The 21753-nt window shown below is 34.2% G+C and overlaps 1 protein-coding gene across 3 annotated transcripts in view; it reads right to left on the reverse strand.

Annotated features, from left to right (window-relative positions):
- Nucleotides 1–21753, reverse strand: part of ARL13B (ADP ribosylation factor like GTPase 13B) — a 69845-nt gene that overhangs the window by 16265 nt on the left and 31827 nt on the right. For all 3 annotated transcript variants that reach the window (XM_007500791.3, XM_007500790.3, XM_056807002.1), the window contains exons 4-7: nt 7435–7540; nt 5576–5778; nt 2362–2470; nt 193–445 (exon numbers count right to left, since the gene is read on the reverse strand). In XM_007500791.3, coding sequence (XP_007500853.2) covers nt 193–445; nt 2362–2470; nt 5576–5778; nt 7435–7540 — 671 coding nt within the window. The remainder of the gene's footprint in view (nt 1–192; nt 446–2361; nt 2471–5575; nt 5779–7434; nt 7541–21753) is intronic.

Below are 21753 nucleotides of genomic sequence, written 5' to 3' on the forward strand. Positions count from 1 at the left end.
AGCTTTTGGGAAATTAATTCAAATGAATTCAATTATGAATTAAATGAAAAAAAATTAAATAAGTGTCAAATAAGTAGTATACAAAGATCCAAACAGTTTGAAGGAAAAGCCTTGGAAAGAAAACATTAGACAGATTTGTTTAGAGGTATTGTAGCTCTTATTTCATAACAAAAACAGTAAGTACTCTTTCACCTGAGTTATCACCAGAGTCAAGGCTTTCAGAGGGCTGTTGTTCTGTCACATCTTTCTTCTCCTCCAACTGCTGTGTTAATGCCTCCTTACAAGTGTCTATTAATCCAATATCACTGTGTTTTTGGTTGCTGGAGCTGATATGGCTCTGGGTCTCCATTTGTTCCTGTTCTGTGCTAGGTTTTTTCAGAGGAATGCTGTCCCTATCTTTTTCCATCATCTGCCTCTTTTTCTCTTTTTCAATTTTTTTTTCATTCTAACAAAAACAAAGCATAGCATCTTTACCATCACAATGTGTTTAATGTAGTTCCAAAAATTTAAAGCAGGAAATCTTAAAATAACCATTGTAAAATTGGAGCCTTTTAAAAATGTTAACATTTTAACAAGAAAGTGAAAAAACAAGGCTCCACATTGTTACAATAACCCAACATAAAATTCTAAGAAGTAGTTTTTCTTTCACAAAACAGTTTTGAAAAAACATTAGATTTTTTTAATAAGTGATTTTTTAAAAAAGAAACAAAGTTTTAGGAAGAAAAATTCAGACAACATAAAACTAAAACACAGACTTCTTCAATGTATAAAAAGAGAATTTGGAAGGTTTACAACTGAAAAATAAGGTATACATGGTTTCCCTTTTTAATGTATGATCTAATAAGAAATGTTATTATAAACACACAAGGTGTAATTTCACCACATCAATGTTCATTCTGAATTTTTAAAATAGAGCCTAGTTCACCATATTCTCAAGTAATGTTTCATTTCTTTATACTGTGGTACAATGTAGCATGTTTTGTGGAAAGGGTCATGCTAGTCGATCTGTATGGATTGGCAGATTGCTTTATAATATCATTTACCACAATAAATCTTACCATTTCCAAACTACTCACACAAATAAATTTATGTAACCAAGTACAGAATGCTTTAATATTCCTTCTGTATATTTTCAAATAAACATAAAAATGAACATAATATTTAACAGAAATTGGGTTGTATGTGATATACATTATTTTACTCATATTTGCAAACAAGAACATTGTTAAAGAAAATGTAACTAGAGCAATCAGAAAAAAAACACCAACACTAATAAATGCTCTGGTGTCTGAACAACTGAATATTCTAGGTAACTAAGGAAACTCAGATATACATGTTTCTTTTCTGAACTGCCTACACATTTCAGCAACAGATCTACTGAGGAAGAATCAATCAGTACTTGTTGCCCAGTGGGAAACTGTCATGAAGCAATGAGGAAGATTTTAGCAAATCATCTGCACAAGCAGAAGCAACAATTTAGCTAGATGAGCAATCTACCTAGAAACAGAAAACTAGCACACGTATCCCACCCACCCCCACTGTCTCTCTCCCTTCCTCTCCGCCTCTTCTCTCTCTCTCTCTCTCTCTCTCTCACAGAGACACACTTCTGAATAAGAATGAAATTCCAAAATTAATTTTGGTACAAAATTCAGACAACTAAAAATTATATTTACATGAGGATACTCAGACACAGTATTTATAGTCACTTGGAACATATACTCAGAAAGTAGTCAGAAAATAGTTTACAGTCTAAAGTGCATCTCTATGCTATAACAATGAGAATATAATAGCAAGGTGGAGGGAAGGAAGAGACCCAGAGTACCTGAATAGATACAACAAGAATTAACATATTCTGAAATGAAAGAAATGATGGCAATGGTTCATATTCATTACATTCATGCCCTCATTTTGGTTCACTTAATTCTCATCTCTTTCTGACAACTATCTTCCACGTTCCTGGGGACAGATTCTGGGCTTGTAACTTATTTCACTGGTACACGGATCTCCCACTGAGTAAGGAGTTAGTGCCTGTGCAGGGCAGCTCCTCTTCTGTAACTTGGAATCCTTCAAAGCTGCCTACGTGGTATAAAGTTAAGTGATTTGCCCAGAATCACAGAGTTAGTACATGACAGAGACAAAACGTGAAATCTAGGTCGTCTTCGTGGCTTTCAGACCAGCTTTTTATTAGCATTACACCACACCAAGTCCAGGACTGGGGGAGAAAATCAGATTGGTTATTCATCCACCAGATATATATCATGTATCTTTTAGTAACTCTTTCTCTGGCTTTCCTTCCACATTCCTCCCACTGCTTATGGACTTTGGTTTAAAGACAAAAATTGTGCTTGTCATCGTCCATACCTCCTTGATTACTGCATTTATGGGCTTAAAGGGGTTGACAATTGGCTCGGCATCCGCTTCAGATTCACTATGTTTGGCATATCCCTCAAGCTCTTTCTCCTTTCGTTCTCTGTTAGGTGAAGAAGCCAAAAAGAAATCTGTCACCAAAAAGTCTTAACTCATGCCAAGTAATTTCTAAAGAAGCTAAATTGTTTAAAATGCAAACAATTCACCATAAAAGTTATATGTGATTGACCTCTGCTAAGTCCCTTTCAGGACTCCAAACACTATTCTAGCCTCAACCATGAAATCTCTTTGTATATGATTATTTCTCACTTGTTTTCTTGCCTTTGCCTAGGCCCATGTTGGCGAGTCTATGGTGTGCATGCTGGAGGGGCTGCTCCCCTCCCTCTCTCCACAAGCCTGAAGACAACATTCCTTATTTCCCCCTCCCATTGGCCCAGTAGCCCAATAGGAGCGCTTCCTCCCTCCCCTGTCTGGGATAAGGCAGGGGCTCACTGCTGCATGAAGGTTGCAGTTTGGGCACTGAGTCTCTAAAAGGTTTGCCATCACTGGTGTAAGCTGTCCCCTAGGCTTAAATACAGCTCCTCTTCACTTCTGCTGTTCAGAATCTCTGGGTTCCTTTTTAGTTAAGCTCAAATGATACCTTCTATGTGAGGTATTTTCTGATTCCCTTAATTGCTAGTATTCTACTAAAATTACTTAGTGTATGACATGTGTTTACTGACTTATACTTGAACATGCTGTTTCTTGCAATAGAATCTAAGTTCCCTGAAAATGTAAGGGATTGTTTTGGTTTTTGGCCCAGCACCTATCATAGAGCCTAAGTAGCTTATAAACAAACATTTGTTGATGGATTGTTGTTTTTTTAATTTAAGTGCAATTTGGTATGGGAAATCTTGGACTGACTTCCAACCTCAATAAGATCATAGGTTTTTTAAAAGCATTATTTATTCCAAATGACAATGATTTTTGTTTACCATTTTTCCCAGTGTTTAAAAAAAAAAAAGTCTGCCTTAGGTATAGAAAATTCAAAGAACATTTTCCCCAAAATCTTTATCTCCTTCTTTATGAGATAGCTGATTTTTTGACATGCTAGATGATAATTACTCCTTTATTTGACCTGTTTCTTGCCTTTTTCTTGAATATATTTATGTAAAAATAGAGAACATGCGTACCTAGATAGAATTTGCTTACATACTTAAATAACAGAAAACATAAGGAAAAAAAGATACATCATTAGAACTCACATGTTTAAACCACTACATAATAGTTGTATTCCTGCACAACAATAAAAGGGCCTTTATGTTATGTAAATAAAATAAAGCAATACTCTGGAAAAGTAGGTATCAATGGCATATTTACTGTATCTCTAATGTAGAGCAAATGATAACTATATGAAGGGTGATTAAACATTCTTGAAATAGTCAAGAATATAAAAGAGAACATTTTAAAGAGTATGTTAGCTCTGGATCATGGCTATAACATAATATCATCAAGGGTCAGAAGCTGATTATTGTTTAATGATATAAGGAAAACATGACTAATAACCTTTCAGGCCACACCTTAATTTGATCTCATTTTTCAAGTTATTCATTTAAGAGTCATTTAAAAAATATAATCAGCTATATCTATGAACATAACACTAAAAATAGCATTTTCCAAGTAAGCTAGAAATGAATAACAGATCAATGAGACTAAATGCTAGAAAACAAAAAGTTTCTGTATCACTCACAAATTTAAAGCTAGGTTTTGGTCATTATGGAGGCTCTGCTCACCAGAAGGGGCCTTGGAACACAAGTAGGTTTGGGTCTGCATGAGGCAACAGGAAAAGGAAAAAAAGGGGGCGGGGGGGAATGTTACAGGGAACATTGTCTCCCAAATGGTCTGTAGTTTTTTGAGAGGAAGAACAAAAAAAAAACTTTGAAAAAAACTACTGATAAATGATTTTTTTCCCCATGAAAATTGCTCATCAAAATGCTTGCTTTGTGTGAAGTAGGAAAAAAAAAGTTACTCAAAGAATCTCAGCAATATGAATACAACTTTTTCCTTATGACAGAACTTGTCCAAGTTTAATCTGTACATAATACTCTTATTTTGTACTTTGAATATAATACAATATTCAGGATTTTTAAAATGAAATACATAAAATACCTTGAATAAAGTAAAAATAATTCAAGATTTCTATGAAAATTAATTAATATTCTCATTGGCATATTATTTATCAATTATCAATAAGACATGTAAAATGATGGCATTTTAAATACTCTCCGAAAATAAGGACATTACTATATGCCTTGCTTTCTCAGGAAAAGAAAAAGTAAGAAAGCTATACTCTACAAACACTTCTTCCTGAGGATCAAGTCAATACGTGACTTGTAGGAAAAATTATCATCAGAGAATAGTATTACCATAGATTTTGAAAACATGGATCTATCGCTCTGTGGTCAAAACTGATCTTTTCCTGGTTTCTGATCAACACTAAGGAGGCTCATAACCTAGTAGCTCCACCCTATCGTGATCTCTACCATTCCTTTTAGGTCCATGCCACCTTTTTTTTACTCTCCAAGTAAGGAAGGAGAGGACAATTACCCCTTCTTGTGCCACCTTCTTTTAAATTTCCTTTTCTCCCTTGACAGTAAGAGAGACAGATACATAGGTTAAATAGAATACCATATGCATTTTTCTTCACATTTTAAATTTCAACTTATGTTTATGTTGATGTGTTGCTTAAAAATAAAAAGGTATTCATTTTTAATCTTGCATTTAATAATTTAAACCTTAAGTGTTTTATTCAGATGGTATTTTTTTTAGTACAATTTTTCTTACCTTTCCACACCAGAAAAGTAGATTAACAGATTTTGGTCTAACAATTCCTCAGAAAATTCACTTTGTCTCAAAGGTGACAAAAAGGATAGACAAAAACACAAAACTAATGATAATGAAGGGTTATAAGCAAAAAAAGTTGATCTTTGTGTAAATTTGTCTATAATATTTGTATAATAACTGTATTATGTTACAAGTAGTATTATAAATACATCATCCACATTTGCATTTGCAAAAGATCTATAGAAATTATAAGTTCTTACCCAGTGGCTTCCTTCATACAGAAAGAGGAAACTGAATGGATAAAAATAACAAATATAAATTACTCCCATAATTTTGGTGATTTTGACACGTGATCCATTGGCTATGTGTTTGAACTAGTCAGTACCTTTCTTCTCGTATCTTCTTCACTCGTGCAGCTCGCTCCAGTTTCTCTTGTTGCTCAAGAGCTCGTTGCTCAGTTGTGTCTTTTTTGATGCGCTCATGTAAAGTATCAAAGTCATTTGCAATGCTATGCAACAACCAATAAAGCCCTTTTGTTATGGACTTGTCAATTTTCTTCCCATAACCCATGACTGCTGAACAGGATTCCTGAAAACATGTTTATAAGTGTTTAATGGTAAATGGTAAAAACAATGACTACCTAGATACGAAATATAAGACATTTACCAATATCAGAGACGGCACTTTTAAAATAAGATAAGAAAGAATATAGCTTTTCGTCTAACTTAAAAAATGTACTGCTTACAGGATTACACATTTAGAGTTGGAAGGGACTTTTGGGATCATCACATCCAAACCACTCATTTTGCAGATGAGGTAACTGAGATCCAGAAAGATTAAGTCACACAACTAGAAAGTGTTTGGGGCAGGATTCAAACCCGGGTTTTCCTGATTCCAAGTCTAGCACTGTATCCATTACCTCAGCTTAACTGAATGTCTGTAATATACTTTATAATTAAACCACAATGTATATGTCAGTAATTATTACTATTGCCATCATATTTATATTTGTACAAAAGGAACTGAAATATAGGAAATACTGAAGTCAATGTAATTTTAAGTTTTCATAGCTTTAGTAGCAATAAGATTTATGGGACACGTATTTCAATTGACAACTTTCATATGCTATTTATAATAACAAATATTATACTGGTCTAGATCTTTGAAGCTAGGTATGTTCACCCGAATGTGGAAAGAAAACACTAAAAGTTTCTACTTACATTTTTAATTTTAAAAAATTAAGTCTCTCTCCGCCCTCTCCTCCCTCCCTTTCTCTCCCTCTCTCTCCCTCTGTCTCTCTCTCTCTCCCTCTGTCTGTCTGTCTCTCTCTGTCTGTCTCTTTCTGTCTGTCTCTCTCTCTCTCTCCCTCTGTCTGTCTGTCTGTCTCTCTCTGTCTCTGTCTCTTTCTCTGTCTCTGTCTCTGTCTCTCTCTCTCTCTCTCTCTCCCTGTGTCTCTCTCTCTCTCTCTCTCTCTCTCTCTCTCTCTCTCTCTCTCTCTCTCTCTCTCTCTCTCTTTCTCTCTCTCTCTCTGTCTCTCTCTCTCTCTCTCTCTCTCTCTCTCTCTCTCCTCTCTCTCTCTCTCTCTCTCTCTCTCTGTCTCTCTCTCTGTCTGTCTCTCTCTCTCCCTCCTTCCCCTCCCAGTCACTCAGTCAGTGGCACACTCTCTGGGCCCAGGAGGTATCTCCAGGCAAGAAGACTGATACTTCAACATTGACGTATCTTAAAGCCTGAATGTTCATTTTGTGGTACCAGACCTATATTGGATCCCTTTACATACTATTCAACACTAAAATTTTCCTACATTCTATTTTTTAAATGAAAATAATTTTTAAAACCATAATTGTGATTTCACTTAGAATAAAGACCTAAAAGGAAAGAAAGGTCAAATGGCATAGATTAGTAAATGCTATTGAACTGTATTTATAAATTTTTCCTTGTTTATGGAAAAGTCAGTGCAATGTATAGCATATTTTATAGAGCATAATTATAAGCTCTAACCAGTAAAAAACTGAAATTAAAAAAAATTTTATAGTACTGATGTGACAGTTTGTAGAAGTTAATTTAATGGAAAACAAATGTTATAGCATTCATTAACACCAAGAAATCGAGAAAACATGATTTGTCCGAATTATAGTATCTACATATGACTGTTGTCTAATAAGCCTATTTAGCATTTTTCATAGAAATAAAAAAGCTAAATATAAAATAATTAGGAAAGATAGAATGAGAGATGGAGAAACTTACTATTTGACAATGACATTTATGTTCATTGACAAGTTTTTCTAGAGACAAACATTCAATTACATCTGCTTCTGCTAATGCTCCTTCTTTATCTTGTTTATTTGCCAATCTAGAAAATAAAAATAAGACATGGTTTTCAAACAGGCTTATAATCAAGTAAGTCATTCAAAAATATATATTGCTGGGGGCAGCTGGGTAGCTCAGTGGATTGAGAGCCAGGCCTAGAGACGGGAGGTCCTAGGTTCAAGTCTTGCCTCAGACACTTCCCAGCTGTGTGACCCTGGGCAAGTCACTTGATCCCCATTGCCTAGCCCTTACCACTCTTCTGCTTTGGAACCAATACACAGTATTGATTCCAAGACAGAAGGTAAGGGTTTAAAATATATATAAATATATATGTATATGTATATATACATATATAAAGTTTTTATCTATTAATCATGGATTTTAGAAATTCTGTAAGATTTCTTTTTACCCTTTATGTATGTAAAGCAAATTCTTAAGAGAATTGTAGAACTCATCTAGTTTACTGCTCATACTAATAAGTGTAGAAAAGAAGTTCTCCTCATTTTGATTTTACCAATAAACTTCACTTTCCAAAGTCATATTGATTTAATATTGTTAAAGGTTATTCTATGTATTTGTGTACACATTTCAATATTTAAGTGGCCAAAAGAGTTCTCACTTATATAGTAATAGAAATTAAAATATTATACGTAAAGTACTTTCTAAATTTTAAAGTGCTACTGGTCAATTGTTGTTATGTTCTACCAACTAAGCAAAATTACATAATAAATTTATTGACCTGGGCATATGTATCACCCCAGAAGAATATAAGCTCTTAAAGCCATGAACTATAATTTTTGTCTTTGTTCCAAGGTCGCAGCATAAAGCAGGCACTTTCAAAATCATTTCTTGAACTGCATGATGACAGCGGGGAATACCCTTCCAAAAAAATCCTACATCTCCCTGTGTCCCTGGCCAAACCATACTGTATTAATAATTATTATGACATTAGATTCTTGAGAGCTTCTATTTGCTATAAATTAAGATTTCTAAAAGTAACACAATAATTACTGTCAATTACATAGTGTTTTAACATGTGCAGAGAACTTCATACATGTTCATCTGTGCCTGACCATAACCCTGTGAAGTAGGTAGGGCATGTATTCTTATCACCATTTCACAAATAGGGAAAGAAATTTAGCAACATTGTAGAGTCACCCAGGGTTATAGAGCAATTGGCAGAGGTGGGATTAGAACACATATCTTCCTAATTCCACATTCAGAGTATTCTACTACATCCCCTTGTATTTGACATCTTTTTGTTTGCCTAAGTGTAGCACCCTTTCTTATGTATATCTCACAAAAATACCTACATAATTGAATTGCAGAGCTTTCTATCACTTTAAGAAGGGTATCATTTTCAGCATTTAAGAGAAAATATAATATACTGTGAGTCAAATATCATGAATAATTTAAACTTCTGTGCCTAGAGCCAAATTTTTGAGTTATTTGAGTTGTACATGCAACATTTCCCCCTTAGAAATTTTATTCGCAATATTTAACTAAATACACAATAAGAGCAAATATTTGAGCTTAATTTAGCATGCAGACTGAATATTAAGCTTCCAAAAACTAGTTTCCCTCCTACTTTAGTAACTTCTTGGGAAAATTGTTCAGAAAATTAATATGAACAGGGGATCACATACCCATAAATTAATGACACCTTTGAGTGAGAGTAAAAAGAGAATGCCAGTTATACAATTTTATTGAAAAAGAGAAATATTTATGTCTTAAAAAGTTGACCAAGAAAAAAATATTTTCATGGAATTGATGATTTAAGGCATTATAATAAAATGGGAAATGATATAAATGAGTAATTTCTCCTATTTGATACTAGTGTTCAATAAAGTAAATCACAAAAACATATCAATGTAAAGTCAAACTCTTTCAATAATGCAATAGGATTGCAACTAAAAAGATGCTTGGAAGTCATTGAATGATGTTTTCTGCACTAATTGCTTGAATCTAGCAGTTTTTCAAAGTTTTCATTAGACTTTTAATAGTAATATTATCATAATATGGAAATGGGTTTTGATCAGTGATACATGTAAAACCCAGTGGAGTTGTTCATTGGCTATGGAAGGGGGTTGGGAGGAGGGGAGAGAAAGAATATGAATCATGTAACTACAGAAAAGTATTCTAAATTAATTAAACAAACTTAAAGAAAAAATGAGTAATATTATCATAAAGAAATGTTTCCACATTACATAATTTTCTCACTGAAAGATGACTACCACTTTTTAAAGGACAAAAATGAAGTTATGTAAAATACTTTCACATGATTCAAAATATTCAGGAACTGAAGAAAATAAATAGTTTTTAAAGATACTTAAAACATATCAACAAACTTTTATTAACTACTCTGCATAGATAACTATGTTAAGTTTTAGAAAAGATAAAATGTTAAGATAAGACATGGATATGATCCCTCAAGGAACTTGTAATCTGGAAGGAATGTGGCACCTTTATAGATAATTATAAAGCATGCATGTGCACATGTATGCATACAGATAGACAGATGTATATGGATAGACAGACATACAGTAGATAGACTAGGTAATAAAATTCATTACCAACTTCCCTGCTCAAGGGAGGCTTCATGGATAATATGTCATTTGAGCTGGACTTTGAAGAATTCAATAGGCCAAAAAAGAAGATACAGATACAAGAGGAGATCCTAAGCATAAGGAACATAAGTACATGAAATGGGGAAATGAAGCAAGATAGTAAAAAAATGTGCTTATAGATCAGAAAGTAATATTAGTTGGAGCACAAACTGTTGGGAAGCTACTGAAAAAATCTATGTTGGTGGTAATGAAAACAGTGCCAATAGAGAAGACAGATATCAGATATCTGCAGAGCCTAGAATTAGCAGTGATTAGTATATTAATATGCAAAAAATGAGGGAGAAAGAATTTAAAATGTCAAGGTAGAAATGGTTAAGTAGGAAGAACAAGTTTAAGGGAGAACATAAACTTGGTATTGAGCTAAGTTTAAAGTACAGATAGAATGTTAAATTGATAATAAAAAGCTATTTTTAAAATACATATATGCCTTATTTTATGTTCCAAGAACTACTATGGATGGCTGAAACCATAGATTAGTGTATCTGAAGGATTTTATCACACAACTGACTGAAACTATTTCCAAACAAAATGAAAATTCTAACTAAGTCTATTAAACCTGCTTCTACCACCGCTACAATGACAGCCACTGCTTCTACTAATTCCAATAAGCAAACTAAACCTAAAAGCCAGAACAAAGAATAAGTAACTATTAGACACCACAGACCATTTACCCCACAAGATATGGAAGGATTTAAGCAGAGCACCCCTTCATTTGAGGAGGATCCTGTAGCAGTGATCAAAAAGACAAACTATTTGTAGGCAGTTCAATCCAACATGGATTGATTTTTGAATACATATCAGATGAAGTACTAAGAGGGAAGAGGATAAAGTCATTAATATTACTAGTGAGGAGTGGGGCACAATTAAATGGCCTCAGAAAGACCCTCATTGGGACTAGAATAATCCTGAGGACTATACAAGATTATACAAATGTTAAATTTTATGGTTGGACTGAATATTTAATTGGTCCCCAGGGATTTAATTACTAAATCCCAAAAATTAATTACTAAAGTCAGAACGGAATTTATGGTAGTTTATTTTTATAATAGAGGGAAGATATTCAGGAAGAGAGAAAAGGGGAAGGGGGAGGGAGACAGGGACAGAAGAAGAGAGAGGGAGAGAAACAGGAAGAGAGGAAAAGAGAGAGAGAGAGAGAGAGAGAGAGAGAGAGAGAGAGAGAGAGAGAGAGAGAGAGAGAGAGAGAGAGAGAGAGAGAGAGCGAGCACTCTGGCTCCCTCTGACCCAAGTAGTAATTCTAAGGCCCCAGACAAGGGAAAGGAGTCTCAAGATGAAGGGCCTTTCCCAGAGGCTCACGCCTCCAGAAAGGGCAAAGAAGGAAGTCAGTCTTTACACTCATCACATTGTCAGTTCAATCAGATTCTTTTATCAGCCTCAACTCCAAGTGATTTCATTGCAAGCTTAGAGCCACAATAACTTGCTCTCCAGATGGCTCTATGTCACTGGAATTGCCTGAGGAATCCTTAACTTTGCTCCCTGTACTTCTTTCACACACTCATGAGATGAAGGAGATCTCCACTGATATACCTGAGTCTCTCTGGACCACATCATCTTCTGATGTTGGCCTACTTAAATTGGCTGTCCCTGTTCAAATTAAAACAAAATCTAACCCACCTTCATTCCTCAGTACCCTCTCTCAAAGAAGGCAATTCAGGGCATTAACCCTGTAATACATTCACTAATTGATCAAGGTATCATAAGTCCCTGAAAATCTGAATATAATGCACCCTTCCTGCCTGTTAAAAAGCCAAAATTGGTGTCAAATGGCAAACATCTCTATCATTTTATCCAGGATTTGAGGGCTGTGAACAATCACATTATAAACAGACACCCTATAGTTTCCAACATAAATACTATTATTTCTTCTATTCCTAGCATAGCTACATACTTTACAGTAGTAGACTTGTGCTCAGCTTTCTTTTCTATACCTATACATGAGGATTCCAGGAATATCTTTGTTTTCACCTAGAAGGGTTCCCAGTGGACCTGGGCTCATTTGCCTCAAGGGTTCAGACAGCCAGACTTTGTTTACACAAATCTTAACTACTGATAAAGATGCCATTAAATTTAAATACAGCCATTTAATGCAATATATGGATGATTTGCTCTTGGCTTCACCAAATGCTGAAGCTTGCAAAGAGGATAGCAAACACCTCCCTTTAGAGCTACATAAGAGAGGCCACAAGGTCTCTAAAGACAAAGTTCAGAGGTGTCTCCCAAAGTACAATATTTAGTTTTCATTTTAACTCCTGTGTCCCATTTAATTTCTCCTAAAAATATTGAAAGTTTCCAAAAATTAAGTGCTCCTACCACTAAAAAGAGATTGAGGCCAATTCTTGGAGCAAAAGGATTTTGTCGGCAGTGGATCACTCCCTTGTTATGGGGAAATCACTAAGCCCCTTGTATTATGAAAAACTCGGTCCCTGAACCACTTAAATTGGAAACGCAACACCTAACAGCTTTCAAATTTAAAACAGGCTATCCTGTCTGCCCCTGCTCTAGGCATCACAAATTACGATAAACTATTTACCGTATATGTCCATGAACAGAAAGAGGTAGCTTCAGGTGTTCTAACTCAACTTTGGGGACCTGCTCAATGCCTGGTAGCCTATTATTTGGCCCAGCTGTATCCAGTAGGTTCAGGAGCACCAACTTGACTTAGAGGAGTAGCTGCCACAGCTTTATTAGTAACCAAATCTGCTGATCTAGTAATGGGATGCCCTCTGACCATAATGTGCCCACACAAGTTTGAGGCACTGTTATTAAGATATAGGACACAGGCATTACTGATCAAAGGATTAGGAGGTATGAGATAACCCTATTGAATAATGAACATCTCACACTGAGATGCTGTTGAGTTCTTAATCCTACAACCTTGCTCCCCAATTTGCCAACTTCTGGAGAACCATTACACGATTGTATATCTTTAATGTCCATTGCTGATACACCTCGTAATGATTTACTAGACACCCCTTTGGATAATTCGGATTTAATATTTACAGGTGGTTCTTCATTTATGAGGGATGGCGTGTGCTATATAGGAGCTATGGTAGTTACTGAATTTGATACTCTGTGGTCAGCTTCCTTACCTTCAAATGTAAGCACATAAGGTACAGAACTCACAGCTTTGAAAGATGTCTGTATCATTGCAAAGGATAAGAGAGTCACAATTTACACAGACTCCCTTTCCACTTTTGGCATATGTCACACTGTTAGCATGCTATGGCTTTAGAGGGGATTCCTAACATCAACTAAAAAATGTATTGCCAATACAAACCTCAATACTGAACTTCTTTCTGCCATCCAGCTCCCCGAAGCCATAGCTGTCATTCACTGCTCTGCACACACAGATGGCACTGACCCTGTCTCCAGGGGAAATAATCAAGCAGATCTTGCAGCCAAACTAGAAGCCTTAGAAAAACCTGAATTAATTTTGCCACTAATAATTACTGATGATTTGGATCTATCCCTTTCCTATAATGATAAGGAAGTGGGAAAATGGAAGCAAAAATTTGAAGCAAAACATTAATAGAGTATGGGCATCCTCAGACGGCAAACCCCTGCTTCCTAGAGCTTTCTATAATCAAATTTGTCAAAAATGTCACTCCATCCATAAACATGGTCATTTTGGTACCCAGGGTATTGTAGATTCTTAAAAGAGTATGGATAGCACCTGGAATAACAATTGCCTCCCAACTAGATAGTTTGTCCTACCTGCTAGGCTTCTAATCAATATGCCTTTCATGGAAAAGCCTTTGGTGGTCTTCTTCTCACACACTGTTTGAGTATTTACAAATTGATTTTATCTCTATGCCAAAAGCAGAACAGTATAAATTTTGTCTGGTCACAGTTGATCAACTGACCAGGTGGCCTGAAGCATTTCTTACTGCTTGGGCCACAGTGGCTTTTGTTGCCAACGTCCTTTTGAAAGAAAGTATTCCTTGTTTCAGCCTACCAACACATATTTGGATAAAGGAACTCATTTTACTGATTTGGTCTTATTGCAAATTTATTCATGTTTGGGGATAACTCCTAAATTTCATACACCATATCATCCCCAGAGCAGGGGCCAAATTGAAAGAATTAATAAAAAAAAAAAAAACTTCAAAGTATGATTGGCAAATTGTGCACAGAGACTCATTTAAAATGGCCCAAAATTCTACCTCTGGCCCTATTTTATCTCAGAAGCAGACCCAGAGATAATTTACACATCTCACCATTTGAGATGCTATTTGGACATCCACCTATTCAGAAACAACCATTTACCGCTACCTATACTTCGTTGTTAGGAGGGGATACAACCATTGCCACATATATCAAACAATTACAAACAACATCACAAGAAATCCAAGACTCTGGAGCTGCTGTTCAGGCAGGCCCCATAGACTTCTCACTTCATGATTTAAACCCAAGAGATAGTGTGTACATAAAGAATTTCAAAGAGACTGAGTCCACTGAACCTGCTTATGATAGATCATTCCAAATCCTACTAACTATACCAACAGCCATTAAAATTCGGGAATGGGACTTATGGATTCAAACATCTGCTGATAATGAATAATTACTTCTACTGGTTGTATTTGACCATTGATTGTGATGATACTTCTTCATTGCTGGATTTGTACTATTTTGTCGCACTTTATTTGATGATCCTTGTACTTGAACAAATTACTCTTGTGGGATAACACATATACTACCTCAAAAAAAGAAAATCTGTATTAATGACCTATATTGACCTGATGTGCCTTTTGTAGCATTTTGTGCCATTTCTAATCTTTTTCTATTTTCATGAATGTATTATTGCTTTATCTACCTCATTTGCACTCACACTGCAGATCATGGAAAGTTAAAAAGGAAATGAATCTTATTTTTTGGAAAGTAGCCTCTATACTTTACCTCTGTGATTGTGAAATATACACATTTTTAACATTTTTGTTTTCTTCCTACATGAGCCATACAGTATTTGATTTTTTCTCTCATTATTTGCTTTTGAAGCACATGTCCCAGTTTTGAAAAGCTTTTTTTAACTGTTTTGATTTTTGCAATATAATAAGCAAAGATGTCCATTTACCTAACATATACAAGCATACCCATATTTTTTTGGAGTAACTGAGAAGACAGGATAAAAATAATATTAAAATGCTAAATTACATCTTATATAATTACTATTTACTTACTTCTCATAACTGTTCTCACTTTACAAAAATGTTAGGTATAAAACACATTTACTTTGATATAAGATCCAGTGCCCTCCACTTACTTCACCAAATAGAATGCTCATTCACATAAGTATCCTGAAAAGATTCCATAATATGGCTAAATTCAAACTTTTAAAATAAATACAATCACAAGATCACTTCCATGTAAAATCGCTTTTCTTACATTCTTACATTTATTTATTCATAAATTATTTAGCTACTTTATAATTTTTGCCCAAAACAAAGTAAATTCATTTAATACATACATGGATTTCTCATTTAAATATAAATTTTCTCTTTTAGAAAAAACACTGTATGTATACCTGGGCCAATACTACTCTATGGAAGAAGTCAAATAAGCACTTCCTGTTATTGGCTAGCTCCAATGAAAATTATACTATTTTAGGTTAAAGGATGGGACTCCAACAGGCAGGACCAGATTCCCCAAGGGTGAAGTAAGCAATTTTTGAAGCTCATACCATGTTAACAACAAAGAGCCAAACTATCTCTTTCTAATATCCAAAGCAGGAACATATCTGATTTTCAATTCAGCCTACTAGAAAAATCATACAGAAAATGGAATATAACTGAGATGTGTTTATTTAAACAATCTATGCAATCCACTAAACCAGCTGACATTCAGATCGCTTTTAAAAACAGGAAGACTCCATGTCTTAGGAAGAAATCTAGCTTAAAGAAAGTCTTTAAGGTAAAGCTGCCAAGGTTAGATAGTAAAACCAAACAATTCAGTAAGTAATAGTATATTTTTTGTTCAGACTTATGATTAGGCTACTAGCAGTTAAGTTGCTTCAATCTATAATCAACAGGAAAATTGGGTTTATGCATAAAGCTTGTTTGTTTCCGAAAACTGCCAATTGTGATAAAAATCAGTCTTAGAGGAAGGAACTTGTTTTTAATTTTGAAGAAAAATTATTTTATTAAATTAGTTCTCATTTTAGACAAAGTGACAGGACATGGCATGCAAAAATATCTGAAATTCTTTTGTCAAAGTGAAACATGTAAATTGTAAAGGGCTCACTTTTTTAAAAATCTTGTAAGGTTGAAAAAACCTTTAAAAATAATTTTTTCCATTTAATGTCTGAATACGGTCTTATAAATTGGAAAAATCAAATCTCATTTGTTTACTGTAAATTAATATCATATAATAACTACTCTGTGATATTTGTTCAAGAATTTGCTTGGTTCTTTACAATTAGCAAAGCCCAATAAAAATATTTGGATTATGAAATTTGGTATTATCATTATCACTGAATTTGTCAGGTCCTACAATTAGTTGTATTTTGAAAAACTTGCCATTAAAGTGAAAAACATTGCCAGGCAATGTGACTTGTTCTAAATCAAAGTTTATCTCTATAGTACATCAATTACAATTAACTTTAATAGCTCTCAAATCTATTTTTCTTCTAATAATGGACCTTTAAAAAAAAGAGAATTTAATTAATATTCAAATTTACCCTAAAATGAGTCCATTTTTAAGAGTATCATAACAAACAGAATTACTAATTTGTCATGAAGCACCTTAATATTGATTAAAGTTCTCTCTCCAAGGATGAAATATTTAAAAGCAAAATAACCCTCATAATAAATTGTATAATAGCAAGCATCTAGCATACAGCTAGATGTTTACTGATTGACTGTAGCTCCTCTTAAGGTACTTAAATGTTTACTGATTGGTTGTAGCTCCTCTTAAGGTACTTAAGTAAACAGTTTATCTATGGAAAAATTTTTGATGGTCTTCAATCAAGCTTAGGTTAAATAAACCAGATCTAAATGAAAAGATGTAAAATATGTCTTTACATAGATAATTCAAAATAAGGCAAATAAAATAACCATAGTTTACAATAAACTCTTGATAAATTTATAGGAAACAATACCACTTTTAAGCATCCAAAATAATTTCAAAATAAGATTAATTCTTTTTCAGTTTGGAAGTAAGGAGTCAAGTGTTACCAGTTGTAAAGATTTATGCTCACAAGTAAAAAATGTTCTATTTGAAGTTAGATAAAACTAGGTTATGTCTAGGGTTAAGGTTAGCATTAATATAGTAATTAAAGGAATTTTATTTGTCACTATTATGTATTAAATTTTTAAATGTCTAAAGAACAGTTCTAATATAGAATATATTTAGTCAATCCTTCTTCCTTGTTTCCTTGGAGAGTTCCCTATGCCACTACACCCTGTCACTTGAGCCATACAGGTTTACTCCTCTTTTTCTTAAAGTGGATTCATAAATACATATATTAATTTGTGCAAAGCATAGTTTCAACTACAAGTTCTAAACTATGGAGAGAAATCCACATTCAATTGTTACAACACAATTATAAACCATAGCAAAGTCACTAAAATAGTCAGATGAGTGATATTTGCTTAGAAATCTTTCATAACTACAAAGATCGTGACTTATTTTATTGGGTTCCAAAGATAAACTTGCTATCATATAATTGATTGAACCATGTTCTAGGCCAGTAGTGTCAAACTCAAGTAAAACAAGGGACCGTTACAACATATATATGTATCCCTATGAGCCACATATTGACTTAGAAGACAACACATGTTTACATCTTTTTTAAAAAGTTAATACATCAACACTTTAAATTCTGACAGAAATGTCATGTTAATGTGGTTCTGGTCACATCCAAAAATATTATGGGCTTCACACAGCCTAAAAACAAGTTATAGATCTGTTATAGATCCTCTGTTATAGATCCTCTCATTAATTCACTTTGTGATTTGGGGCTTAATCTCATCCCATTTTTCTGACTCACAACATGAAGGGTGGAATTGTATGATCTCTATTGGTCCCTTTTCAACTATTAACATAATATAATTCTAACTTGAAATATTCTTTTACTGTATGAACTGGTACAAAGTAAATTGCATGGAACCAGGAGATTATTGTGACAGTAACAGCAATGGTACAATAATGATCAACTGTGAAAGGCTTGGTTATTGTGATCTATAACAATGATCCAAGACAATTCCAAAGGCTCATGATGAAAAATGGTGAACTCAAGTGCAAACTGAAATATAATCTGCTCGTTCTTCTCTACTTTTATTTTTTTTTTGAGATATGGCTAATAAGCAAATGTATTTTGCAAAATTTTGCATGTATAATTGATTTCATTTTGCTTGCCTTCTCCTTAGGTGGGAGATGGGCAAAAGAGAGGTAAAGAATCTGGAACTCAAAATGTAAAAAGAAGGTCAAAAATAAATAAGGAGATGGAGAGAGGAACTATTATCTTTGTATAAATATTAGTTAAGCCAAACACATCATAGGCTGTATAAAAACTACTTTTTAGATCTTTTCTCCAAAGTTCTACGCACACAATTATTTTCACATCCTCACAATTTTTTGTTTAGTTTTTGTCTATAAAGTGTTAAGGAATTCTAAAATGTTCTGTAAAAACCTTCAGATGCAAGGAATAACATGATTATGTATAGTTAATAAACTATATGGGACATCTAGGTAGCTTAGTGGAAAAAACACCAGGCCTAGGAGTCAGGAAGGTTCAAATAAGACCTCAGCCACTTCCTAGCTATGTGACCCTGGGCAAGTCACTTAACCCCAATTGTTTAGCCTTTAACATTCTTTTGTCTTTGAATTGATATTAGGGCAGAAGATAAACATTAAAACAAACTATGAAAATAGCCATAATGACGCATAGCATGCACCAGAAAGCTTTTGGGTACAGATTTCACTTTTTTTTAAGCAAGAACATGAGTAATTAACTGGTTAATCATTCAAAACTAAATAATTTGGGAATGGCTGGAAGGTACTGACTAATGTAAAGTAAATGATTAATCCCCGAGTACCATCATGAGCTCGCCTAAAAACAAAAACTGATAAGCATTCATTAGTAAACTCCAGAAGCAGAGATGAGAGGTAGAGTACATCATACGGAGCTAAGTTAGAGTCATGCAAAGTCAAGGAAGATTTCTTCTAGTGCCGCTTTCAAGTAGCTTCCAAATGGGTACAAGATCATAGCACGTATCAAGGGGGTAGGGAGACCTTATAGATCCCTTGGGCCGATTGTCATTTTATAAATATAACTCCTATGTATTTGTGTATGTGTACATTTCAATATAATTATTAGACCACTTACTAAGAACAACATGGAAAATACGCACAGATTAGCTTTATCCCTAAATAAATTTTAATGAGACTTGAATTTTTTGTCAATAAGACATTTAAAATATATGGGACTTTTTTTTTTTAAGAATACCATGAAAACTCCTGTAAAGAAAAGAATTCTATCATAAAGGAAATCATCAATCTATACTCAATCTTATTTTTGACAAATCTAAATCCTGCAATGTTTATTAGGCAATATACACAACTTTTTTCTAACTTATGGGAATAAACATGGCAATGTCAACTAGTCATTAATAAGGAAGAACATTCTTGGTGCTTACCCTTGTTTTTCTTCAATGTTGCAATTTTGATTAAATTACACAGTATTCTTACACTCAATGAATTTTTTAAAATGAGGATGATAATGCACATTGTAGCACAATAGAGTAGCAAGACACTGAAGAGATCGATGATGAATCCTAATTCTGAGGCTTGCTAGCTGTGTAACTAACCATGGGCCCGTCACTTAACCCCTTAGTTTCTTCATCAGTAGAATGGGGATACGAGAATGCATGTTCTACCTTCTTCACAAACTATTTTTGAAGACAGAATCTTATACATTTTACAAAGCTACAACATTCTGAGTTAATTGTATTATTTTGGTGATACTGAATCATTTATCCAGAAAACATTTATTAAGTACCCACAAAGTGCAAGGTACTGGGAGGTAGCTAGGTGGCTCAGTGGATTGAGAGCCAGGCCTAGAAGTCCTAGATTCAGATCTGGCCCCAGACACTTTCTAGCCGTGTGACTATGGGCAAGCTACTTAACCCTCATTTGCCTAGTCCTTACTGCTCTTCTTTCTAGGAACCAACACATTATTGATTCTAAGATGGAAGGGAAGGGTTTTAAAAAAAGGTACAAGACACTGTGCAAACCTCTTGAAAAAGACTCCTCAACCCCTCAACATGGGGCAGAAGGTGGTGCCCCTTAAAACTCTATTGCATTTGTTGTTTTGCTGCTATTAACCCTTTTCAGTTTTGTCTCCCCTTAAACATAGCAAAAAAAGAAGAATTTGTCTATCCCCTTGATTGATTTGTGCCATCCTGTATTTGACTCTTATCTTTATTTGTGCCTTTATGGAAGTCCATAACAACTTGTATTTGGGAAACTTGTATTTGTGGAAATTTGAATGTTTGGAATTTTCTTTATACCTATATTACCTCACAGAAAAACTGTATTAGTGACCTGTATTAATGACCTGCATTGACTTGCTTTGTATTTTGTGACTTTTTTGTGGACATTTTTTTATTTTCTTCAATGTTTTATTGGTTTTATACCTCTTTTTGCATTCACACTGTGGACCATGGCTAAGGTAAGATAAAATGCATCTAAATTCTTGGGTAAGAACCTTTATATTCTACCCCTCCTTAAGTAACACTACTGATTGTAAAAAAATTTTTTTGATTGTCACCGATTATTAGAAGATATGTATTTTTGAATTATAGCACATTTCTTATAATTGCACATGCAATTTAATTTTCTTAGGCACATCATCTAACTAAACTGAAAGGTTCTAGATTGTTGTATGAGTGTAGATTTTCTATGTCCATTAGTTCTAACTGTAAATAAGCCCAAAAAGCCTTAGACTACTGAAACTACCATTAGTATTTATATATTATGGGAATTAGTACATATGTCTTATTCAAAGAAATGGGAACAAAAAGGTGCACAGAGCTGATGCTCTACACAGTGCCACAGAAGTACATTTTAACCAGAACCAGAATGGTGCCAAAAGAGCACACAGGTCAAAAAGAGAAACCAATCCTACTAAGATTGTTGAAACTTCTATGCCAATAAAAAAAGGACTTAAACCTAGTGTGAGACTTGAGAAGTTAAGGACCTAAGACACAGGACCCCTTGTACCACACTCCTTGTGAAACCTATGTCAAGTACCTAACAATTGGCTTTATTGGTGCTTATACCACTAATACTGCTTCTAACACCAATGACAAAACAATCACTGCAACCAAAACAACTAAACAAAAACCACAAAAAGGCAATGATACTAGCTTTTCCCCGTTGTGTGAAGTGCCAACATTCAATCATGATCACAAACTAATTAATATCAGGCAACATCGACTATTTACCCCTACCGACATGGAAGGTTTTAAGAAAGGCAGTCCTTCCTTTGAGGAGGAACCAAAAGCTGTAATAAAGAAAATGGAAAATATTTGCAAACAATGGAATCCAAGTTGATTTTGAATACATGGATGAGCTATTGACAAAACGTGAAAAGGAGAAAGTGATTAAATTAACC

Source organism: Monodelphis domestica, chromosome 8 (genome assembly GCF_027887165.1).
Source record: "Monodelphis domestica isolate mMonDom1 chromosome 8, mMonDom1.pri, whole genome shotgun sequence".
Lineage (NCBI taxonomy): Eukaryota > Metazoa > Chordata > Mammalia > Didelphimorphia > Didelphidae > Monodelphis > Monodelphis domestica.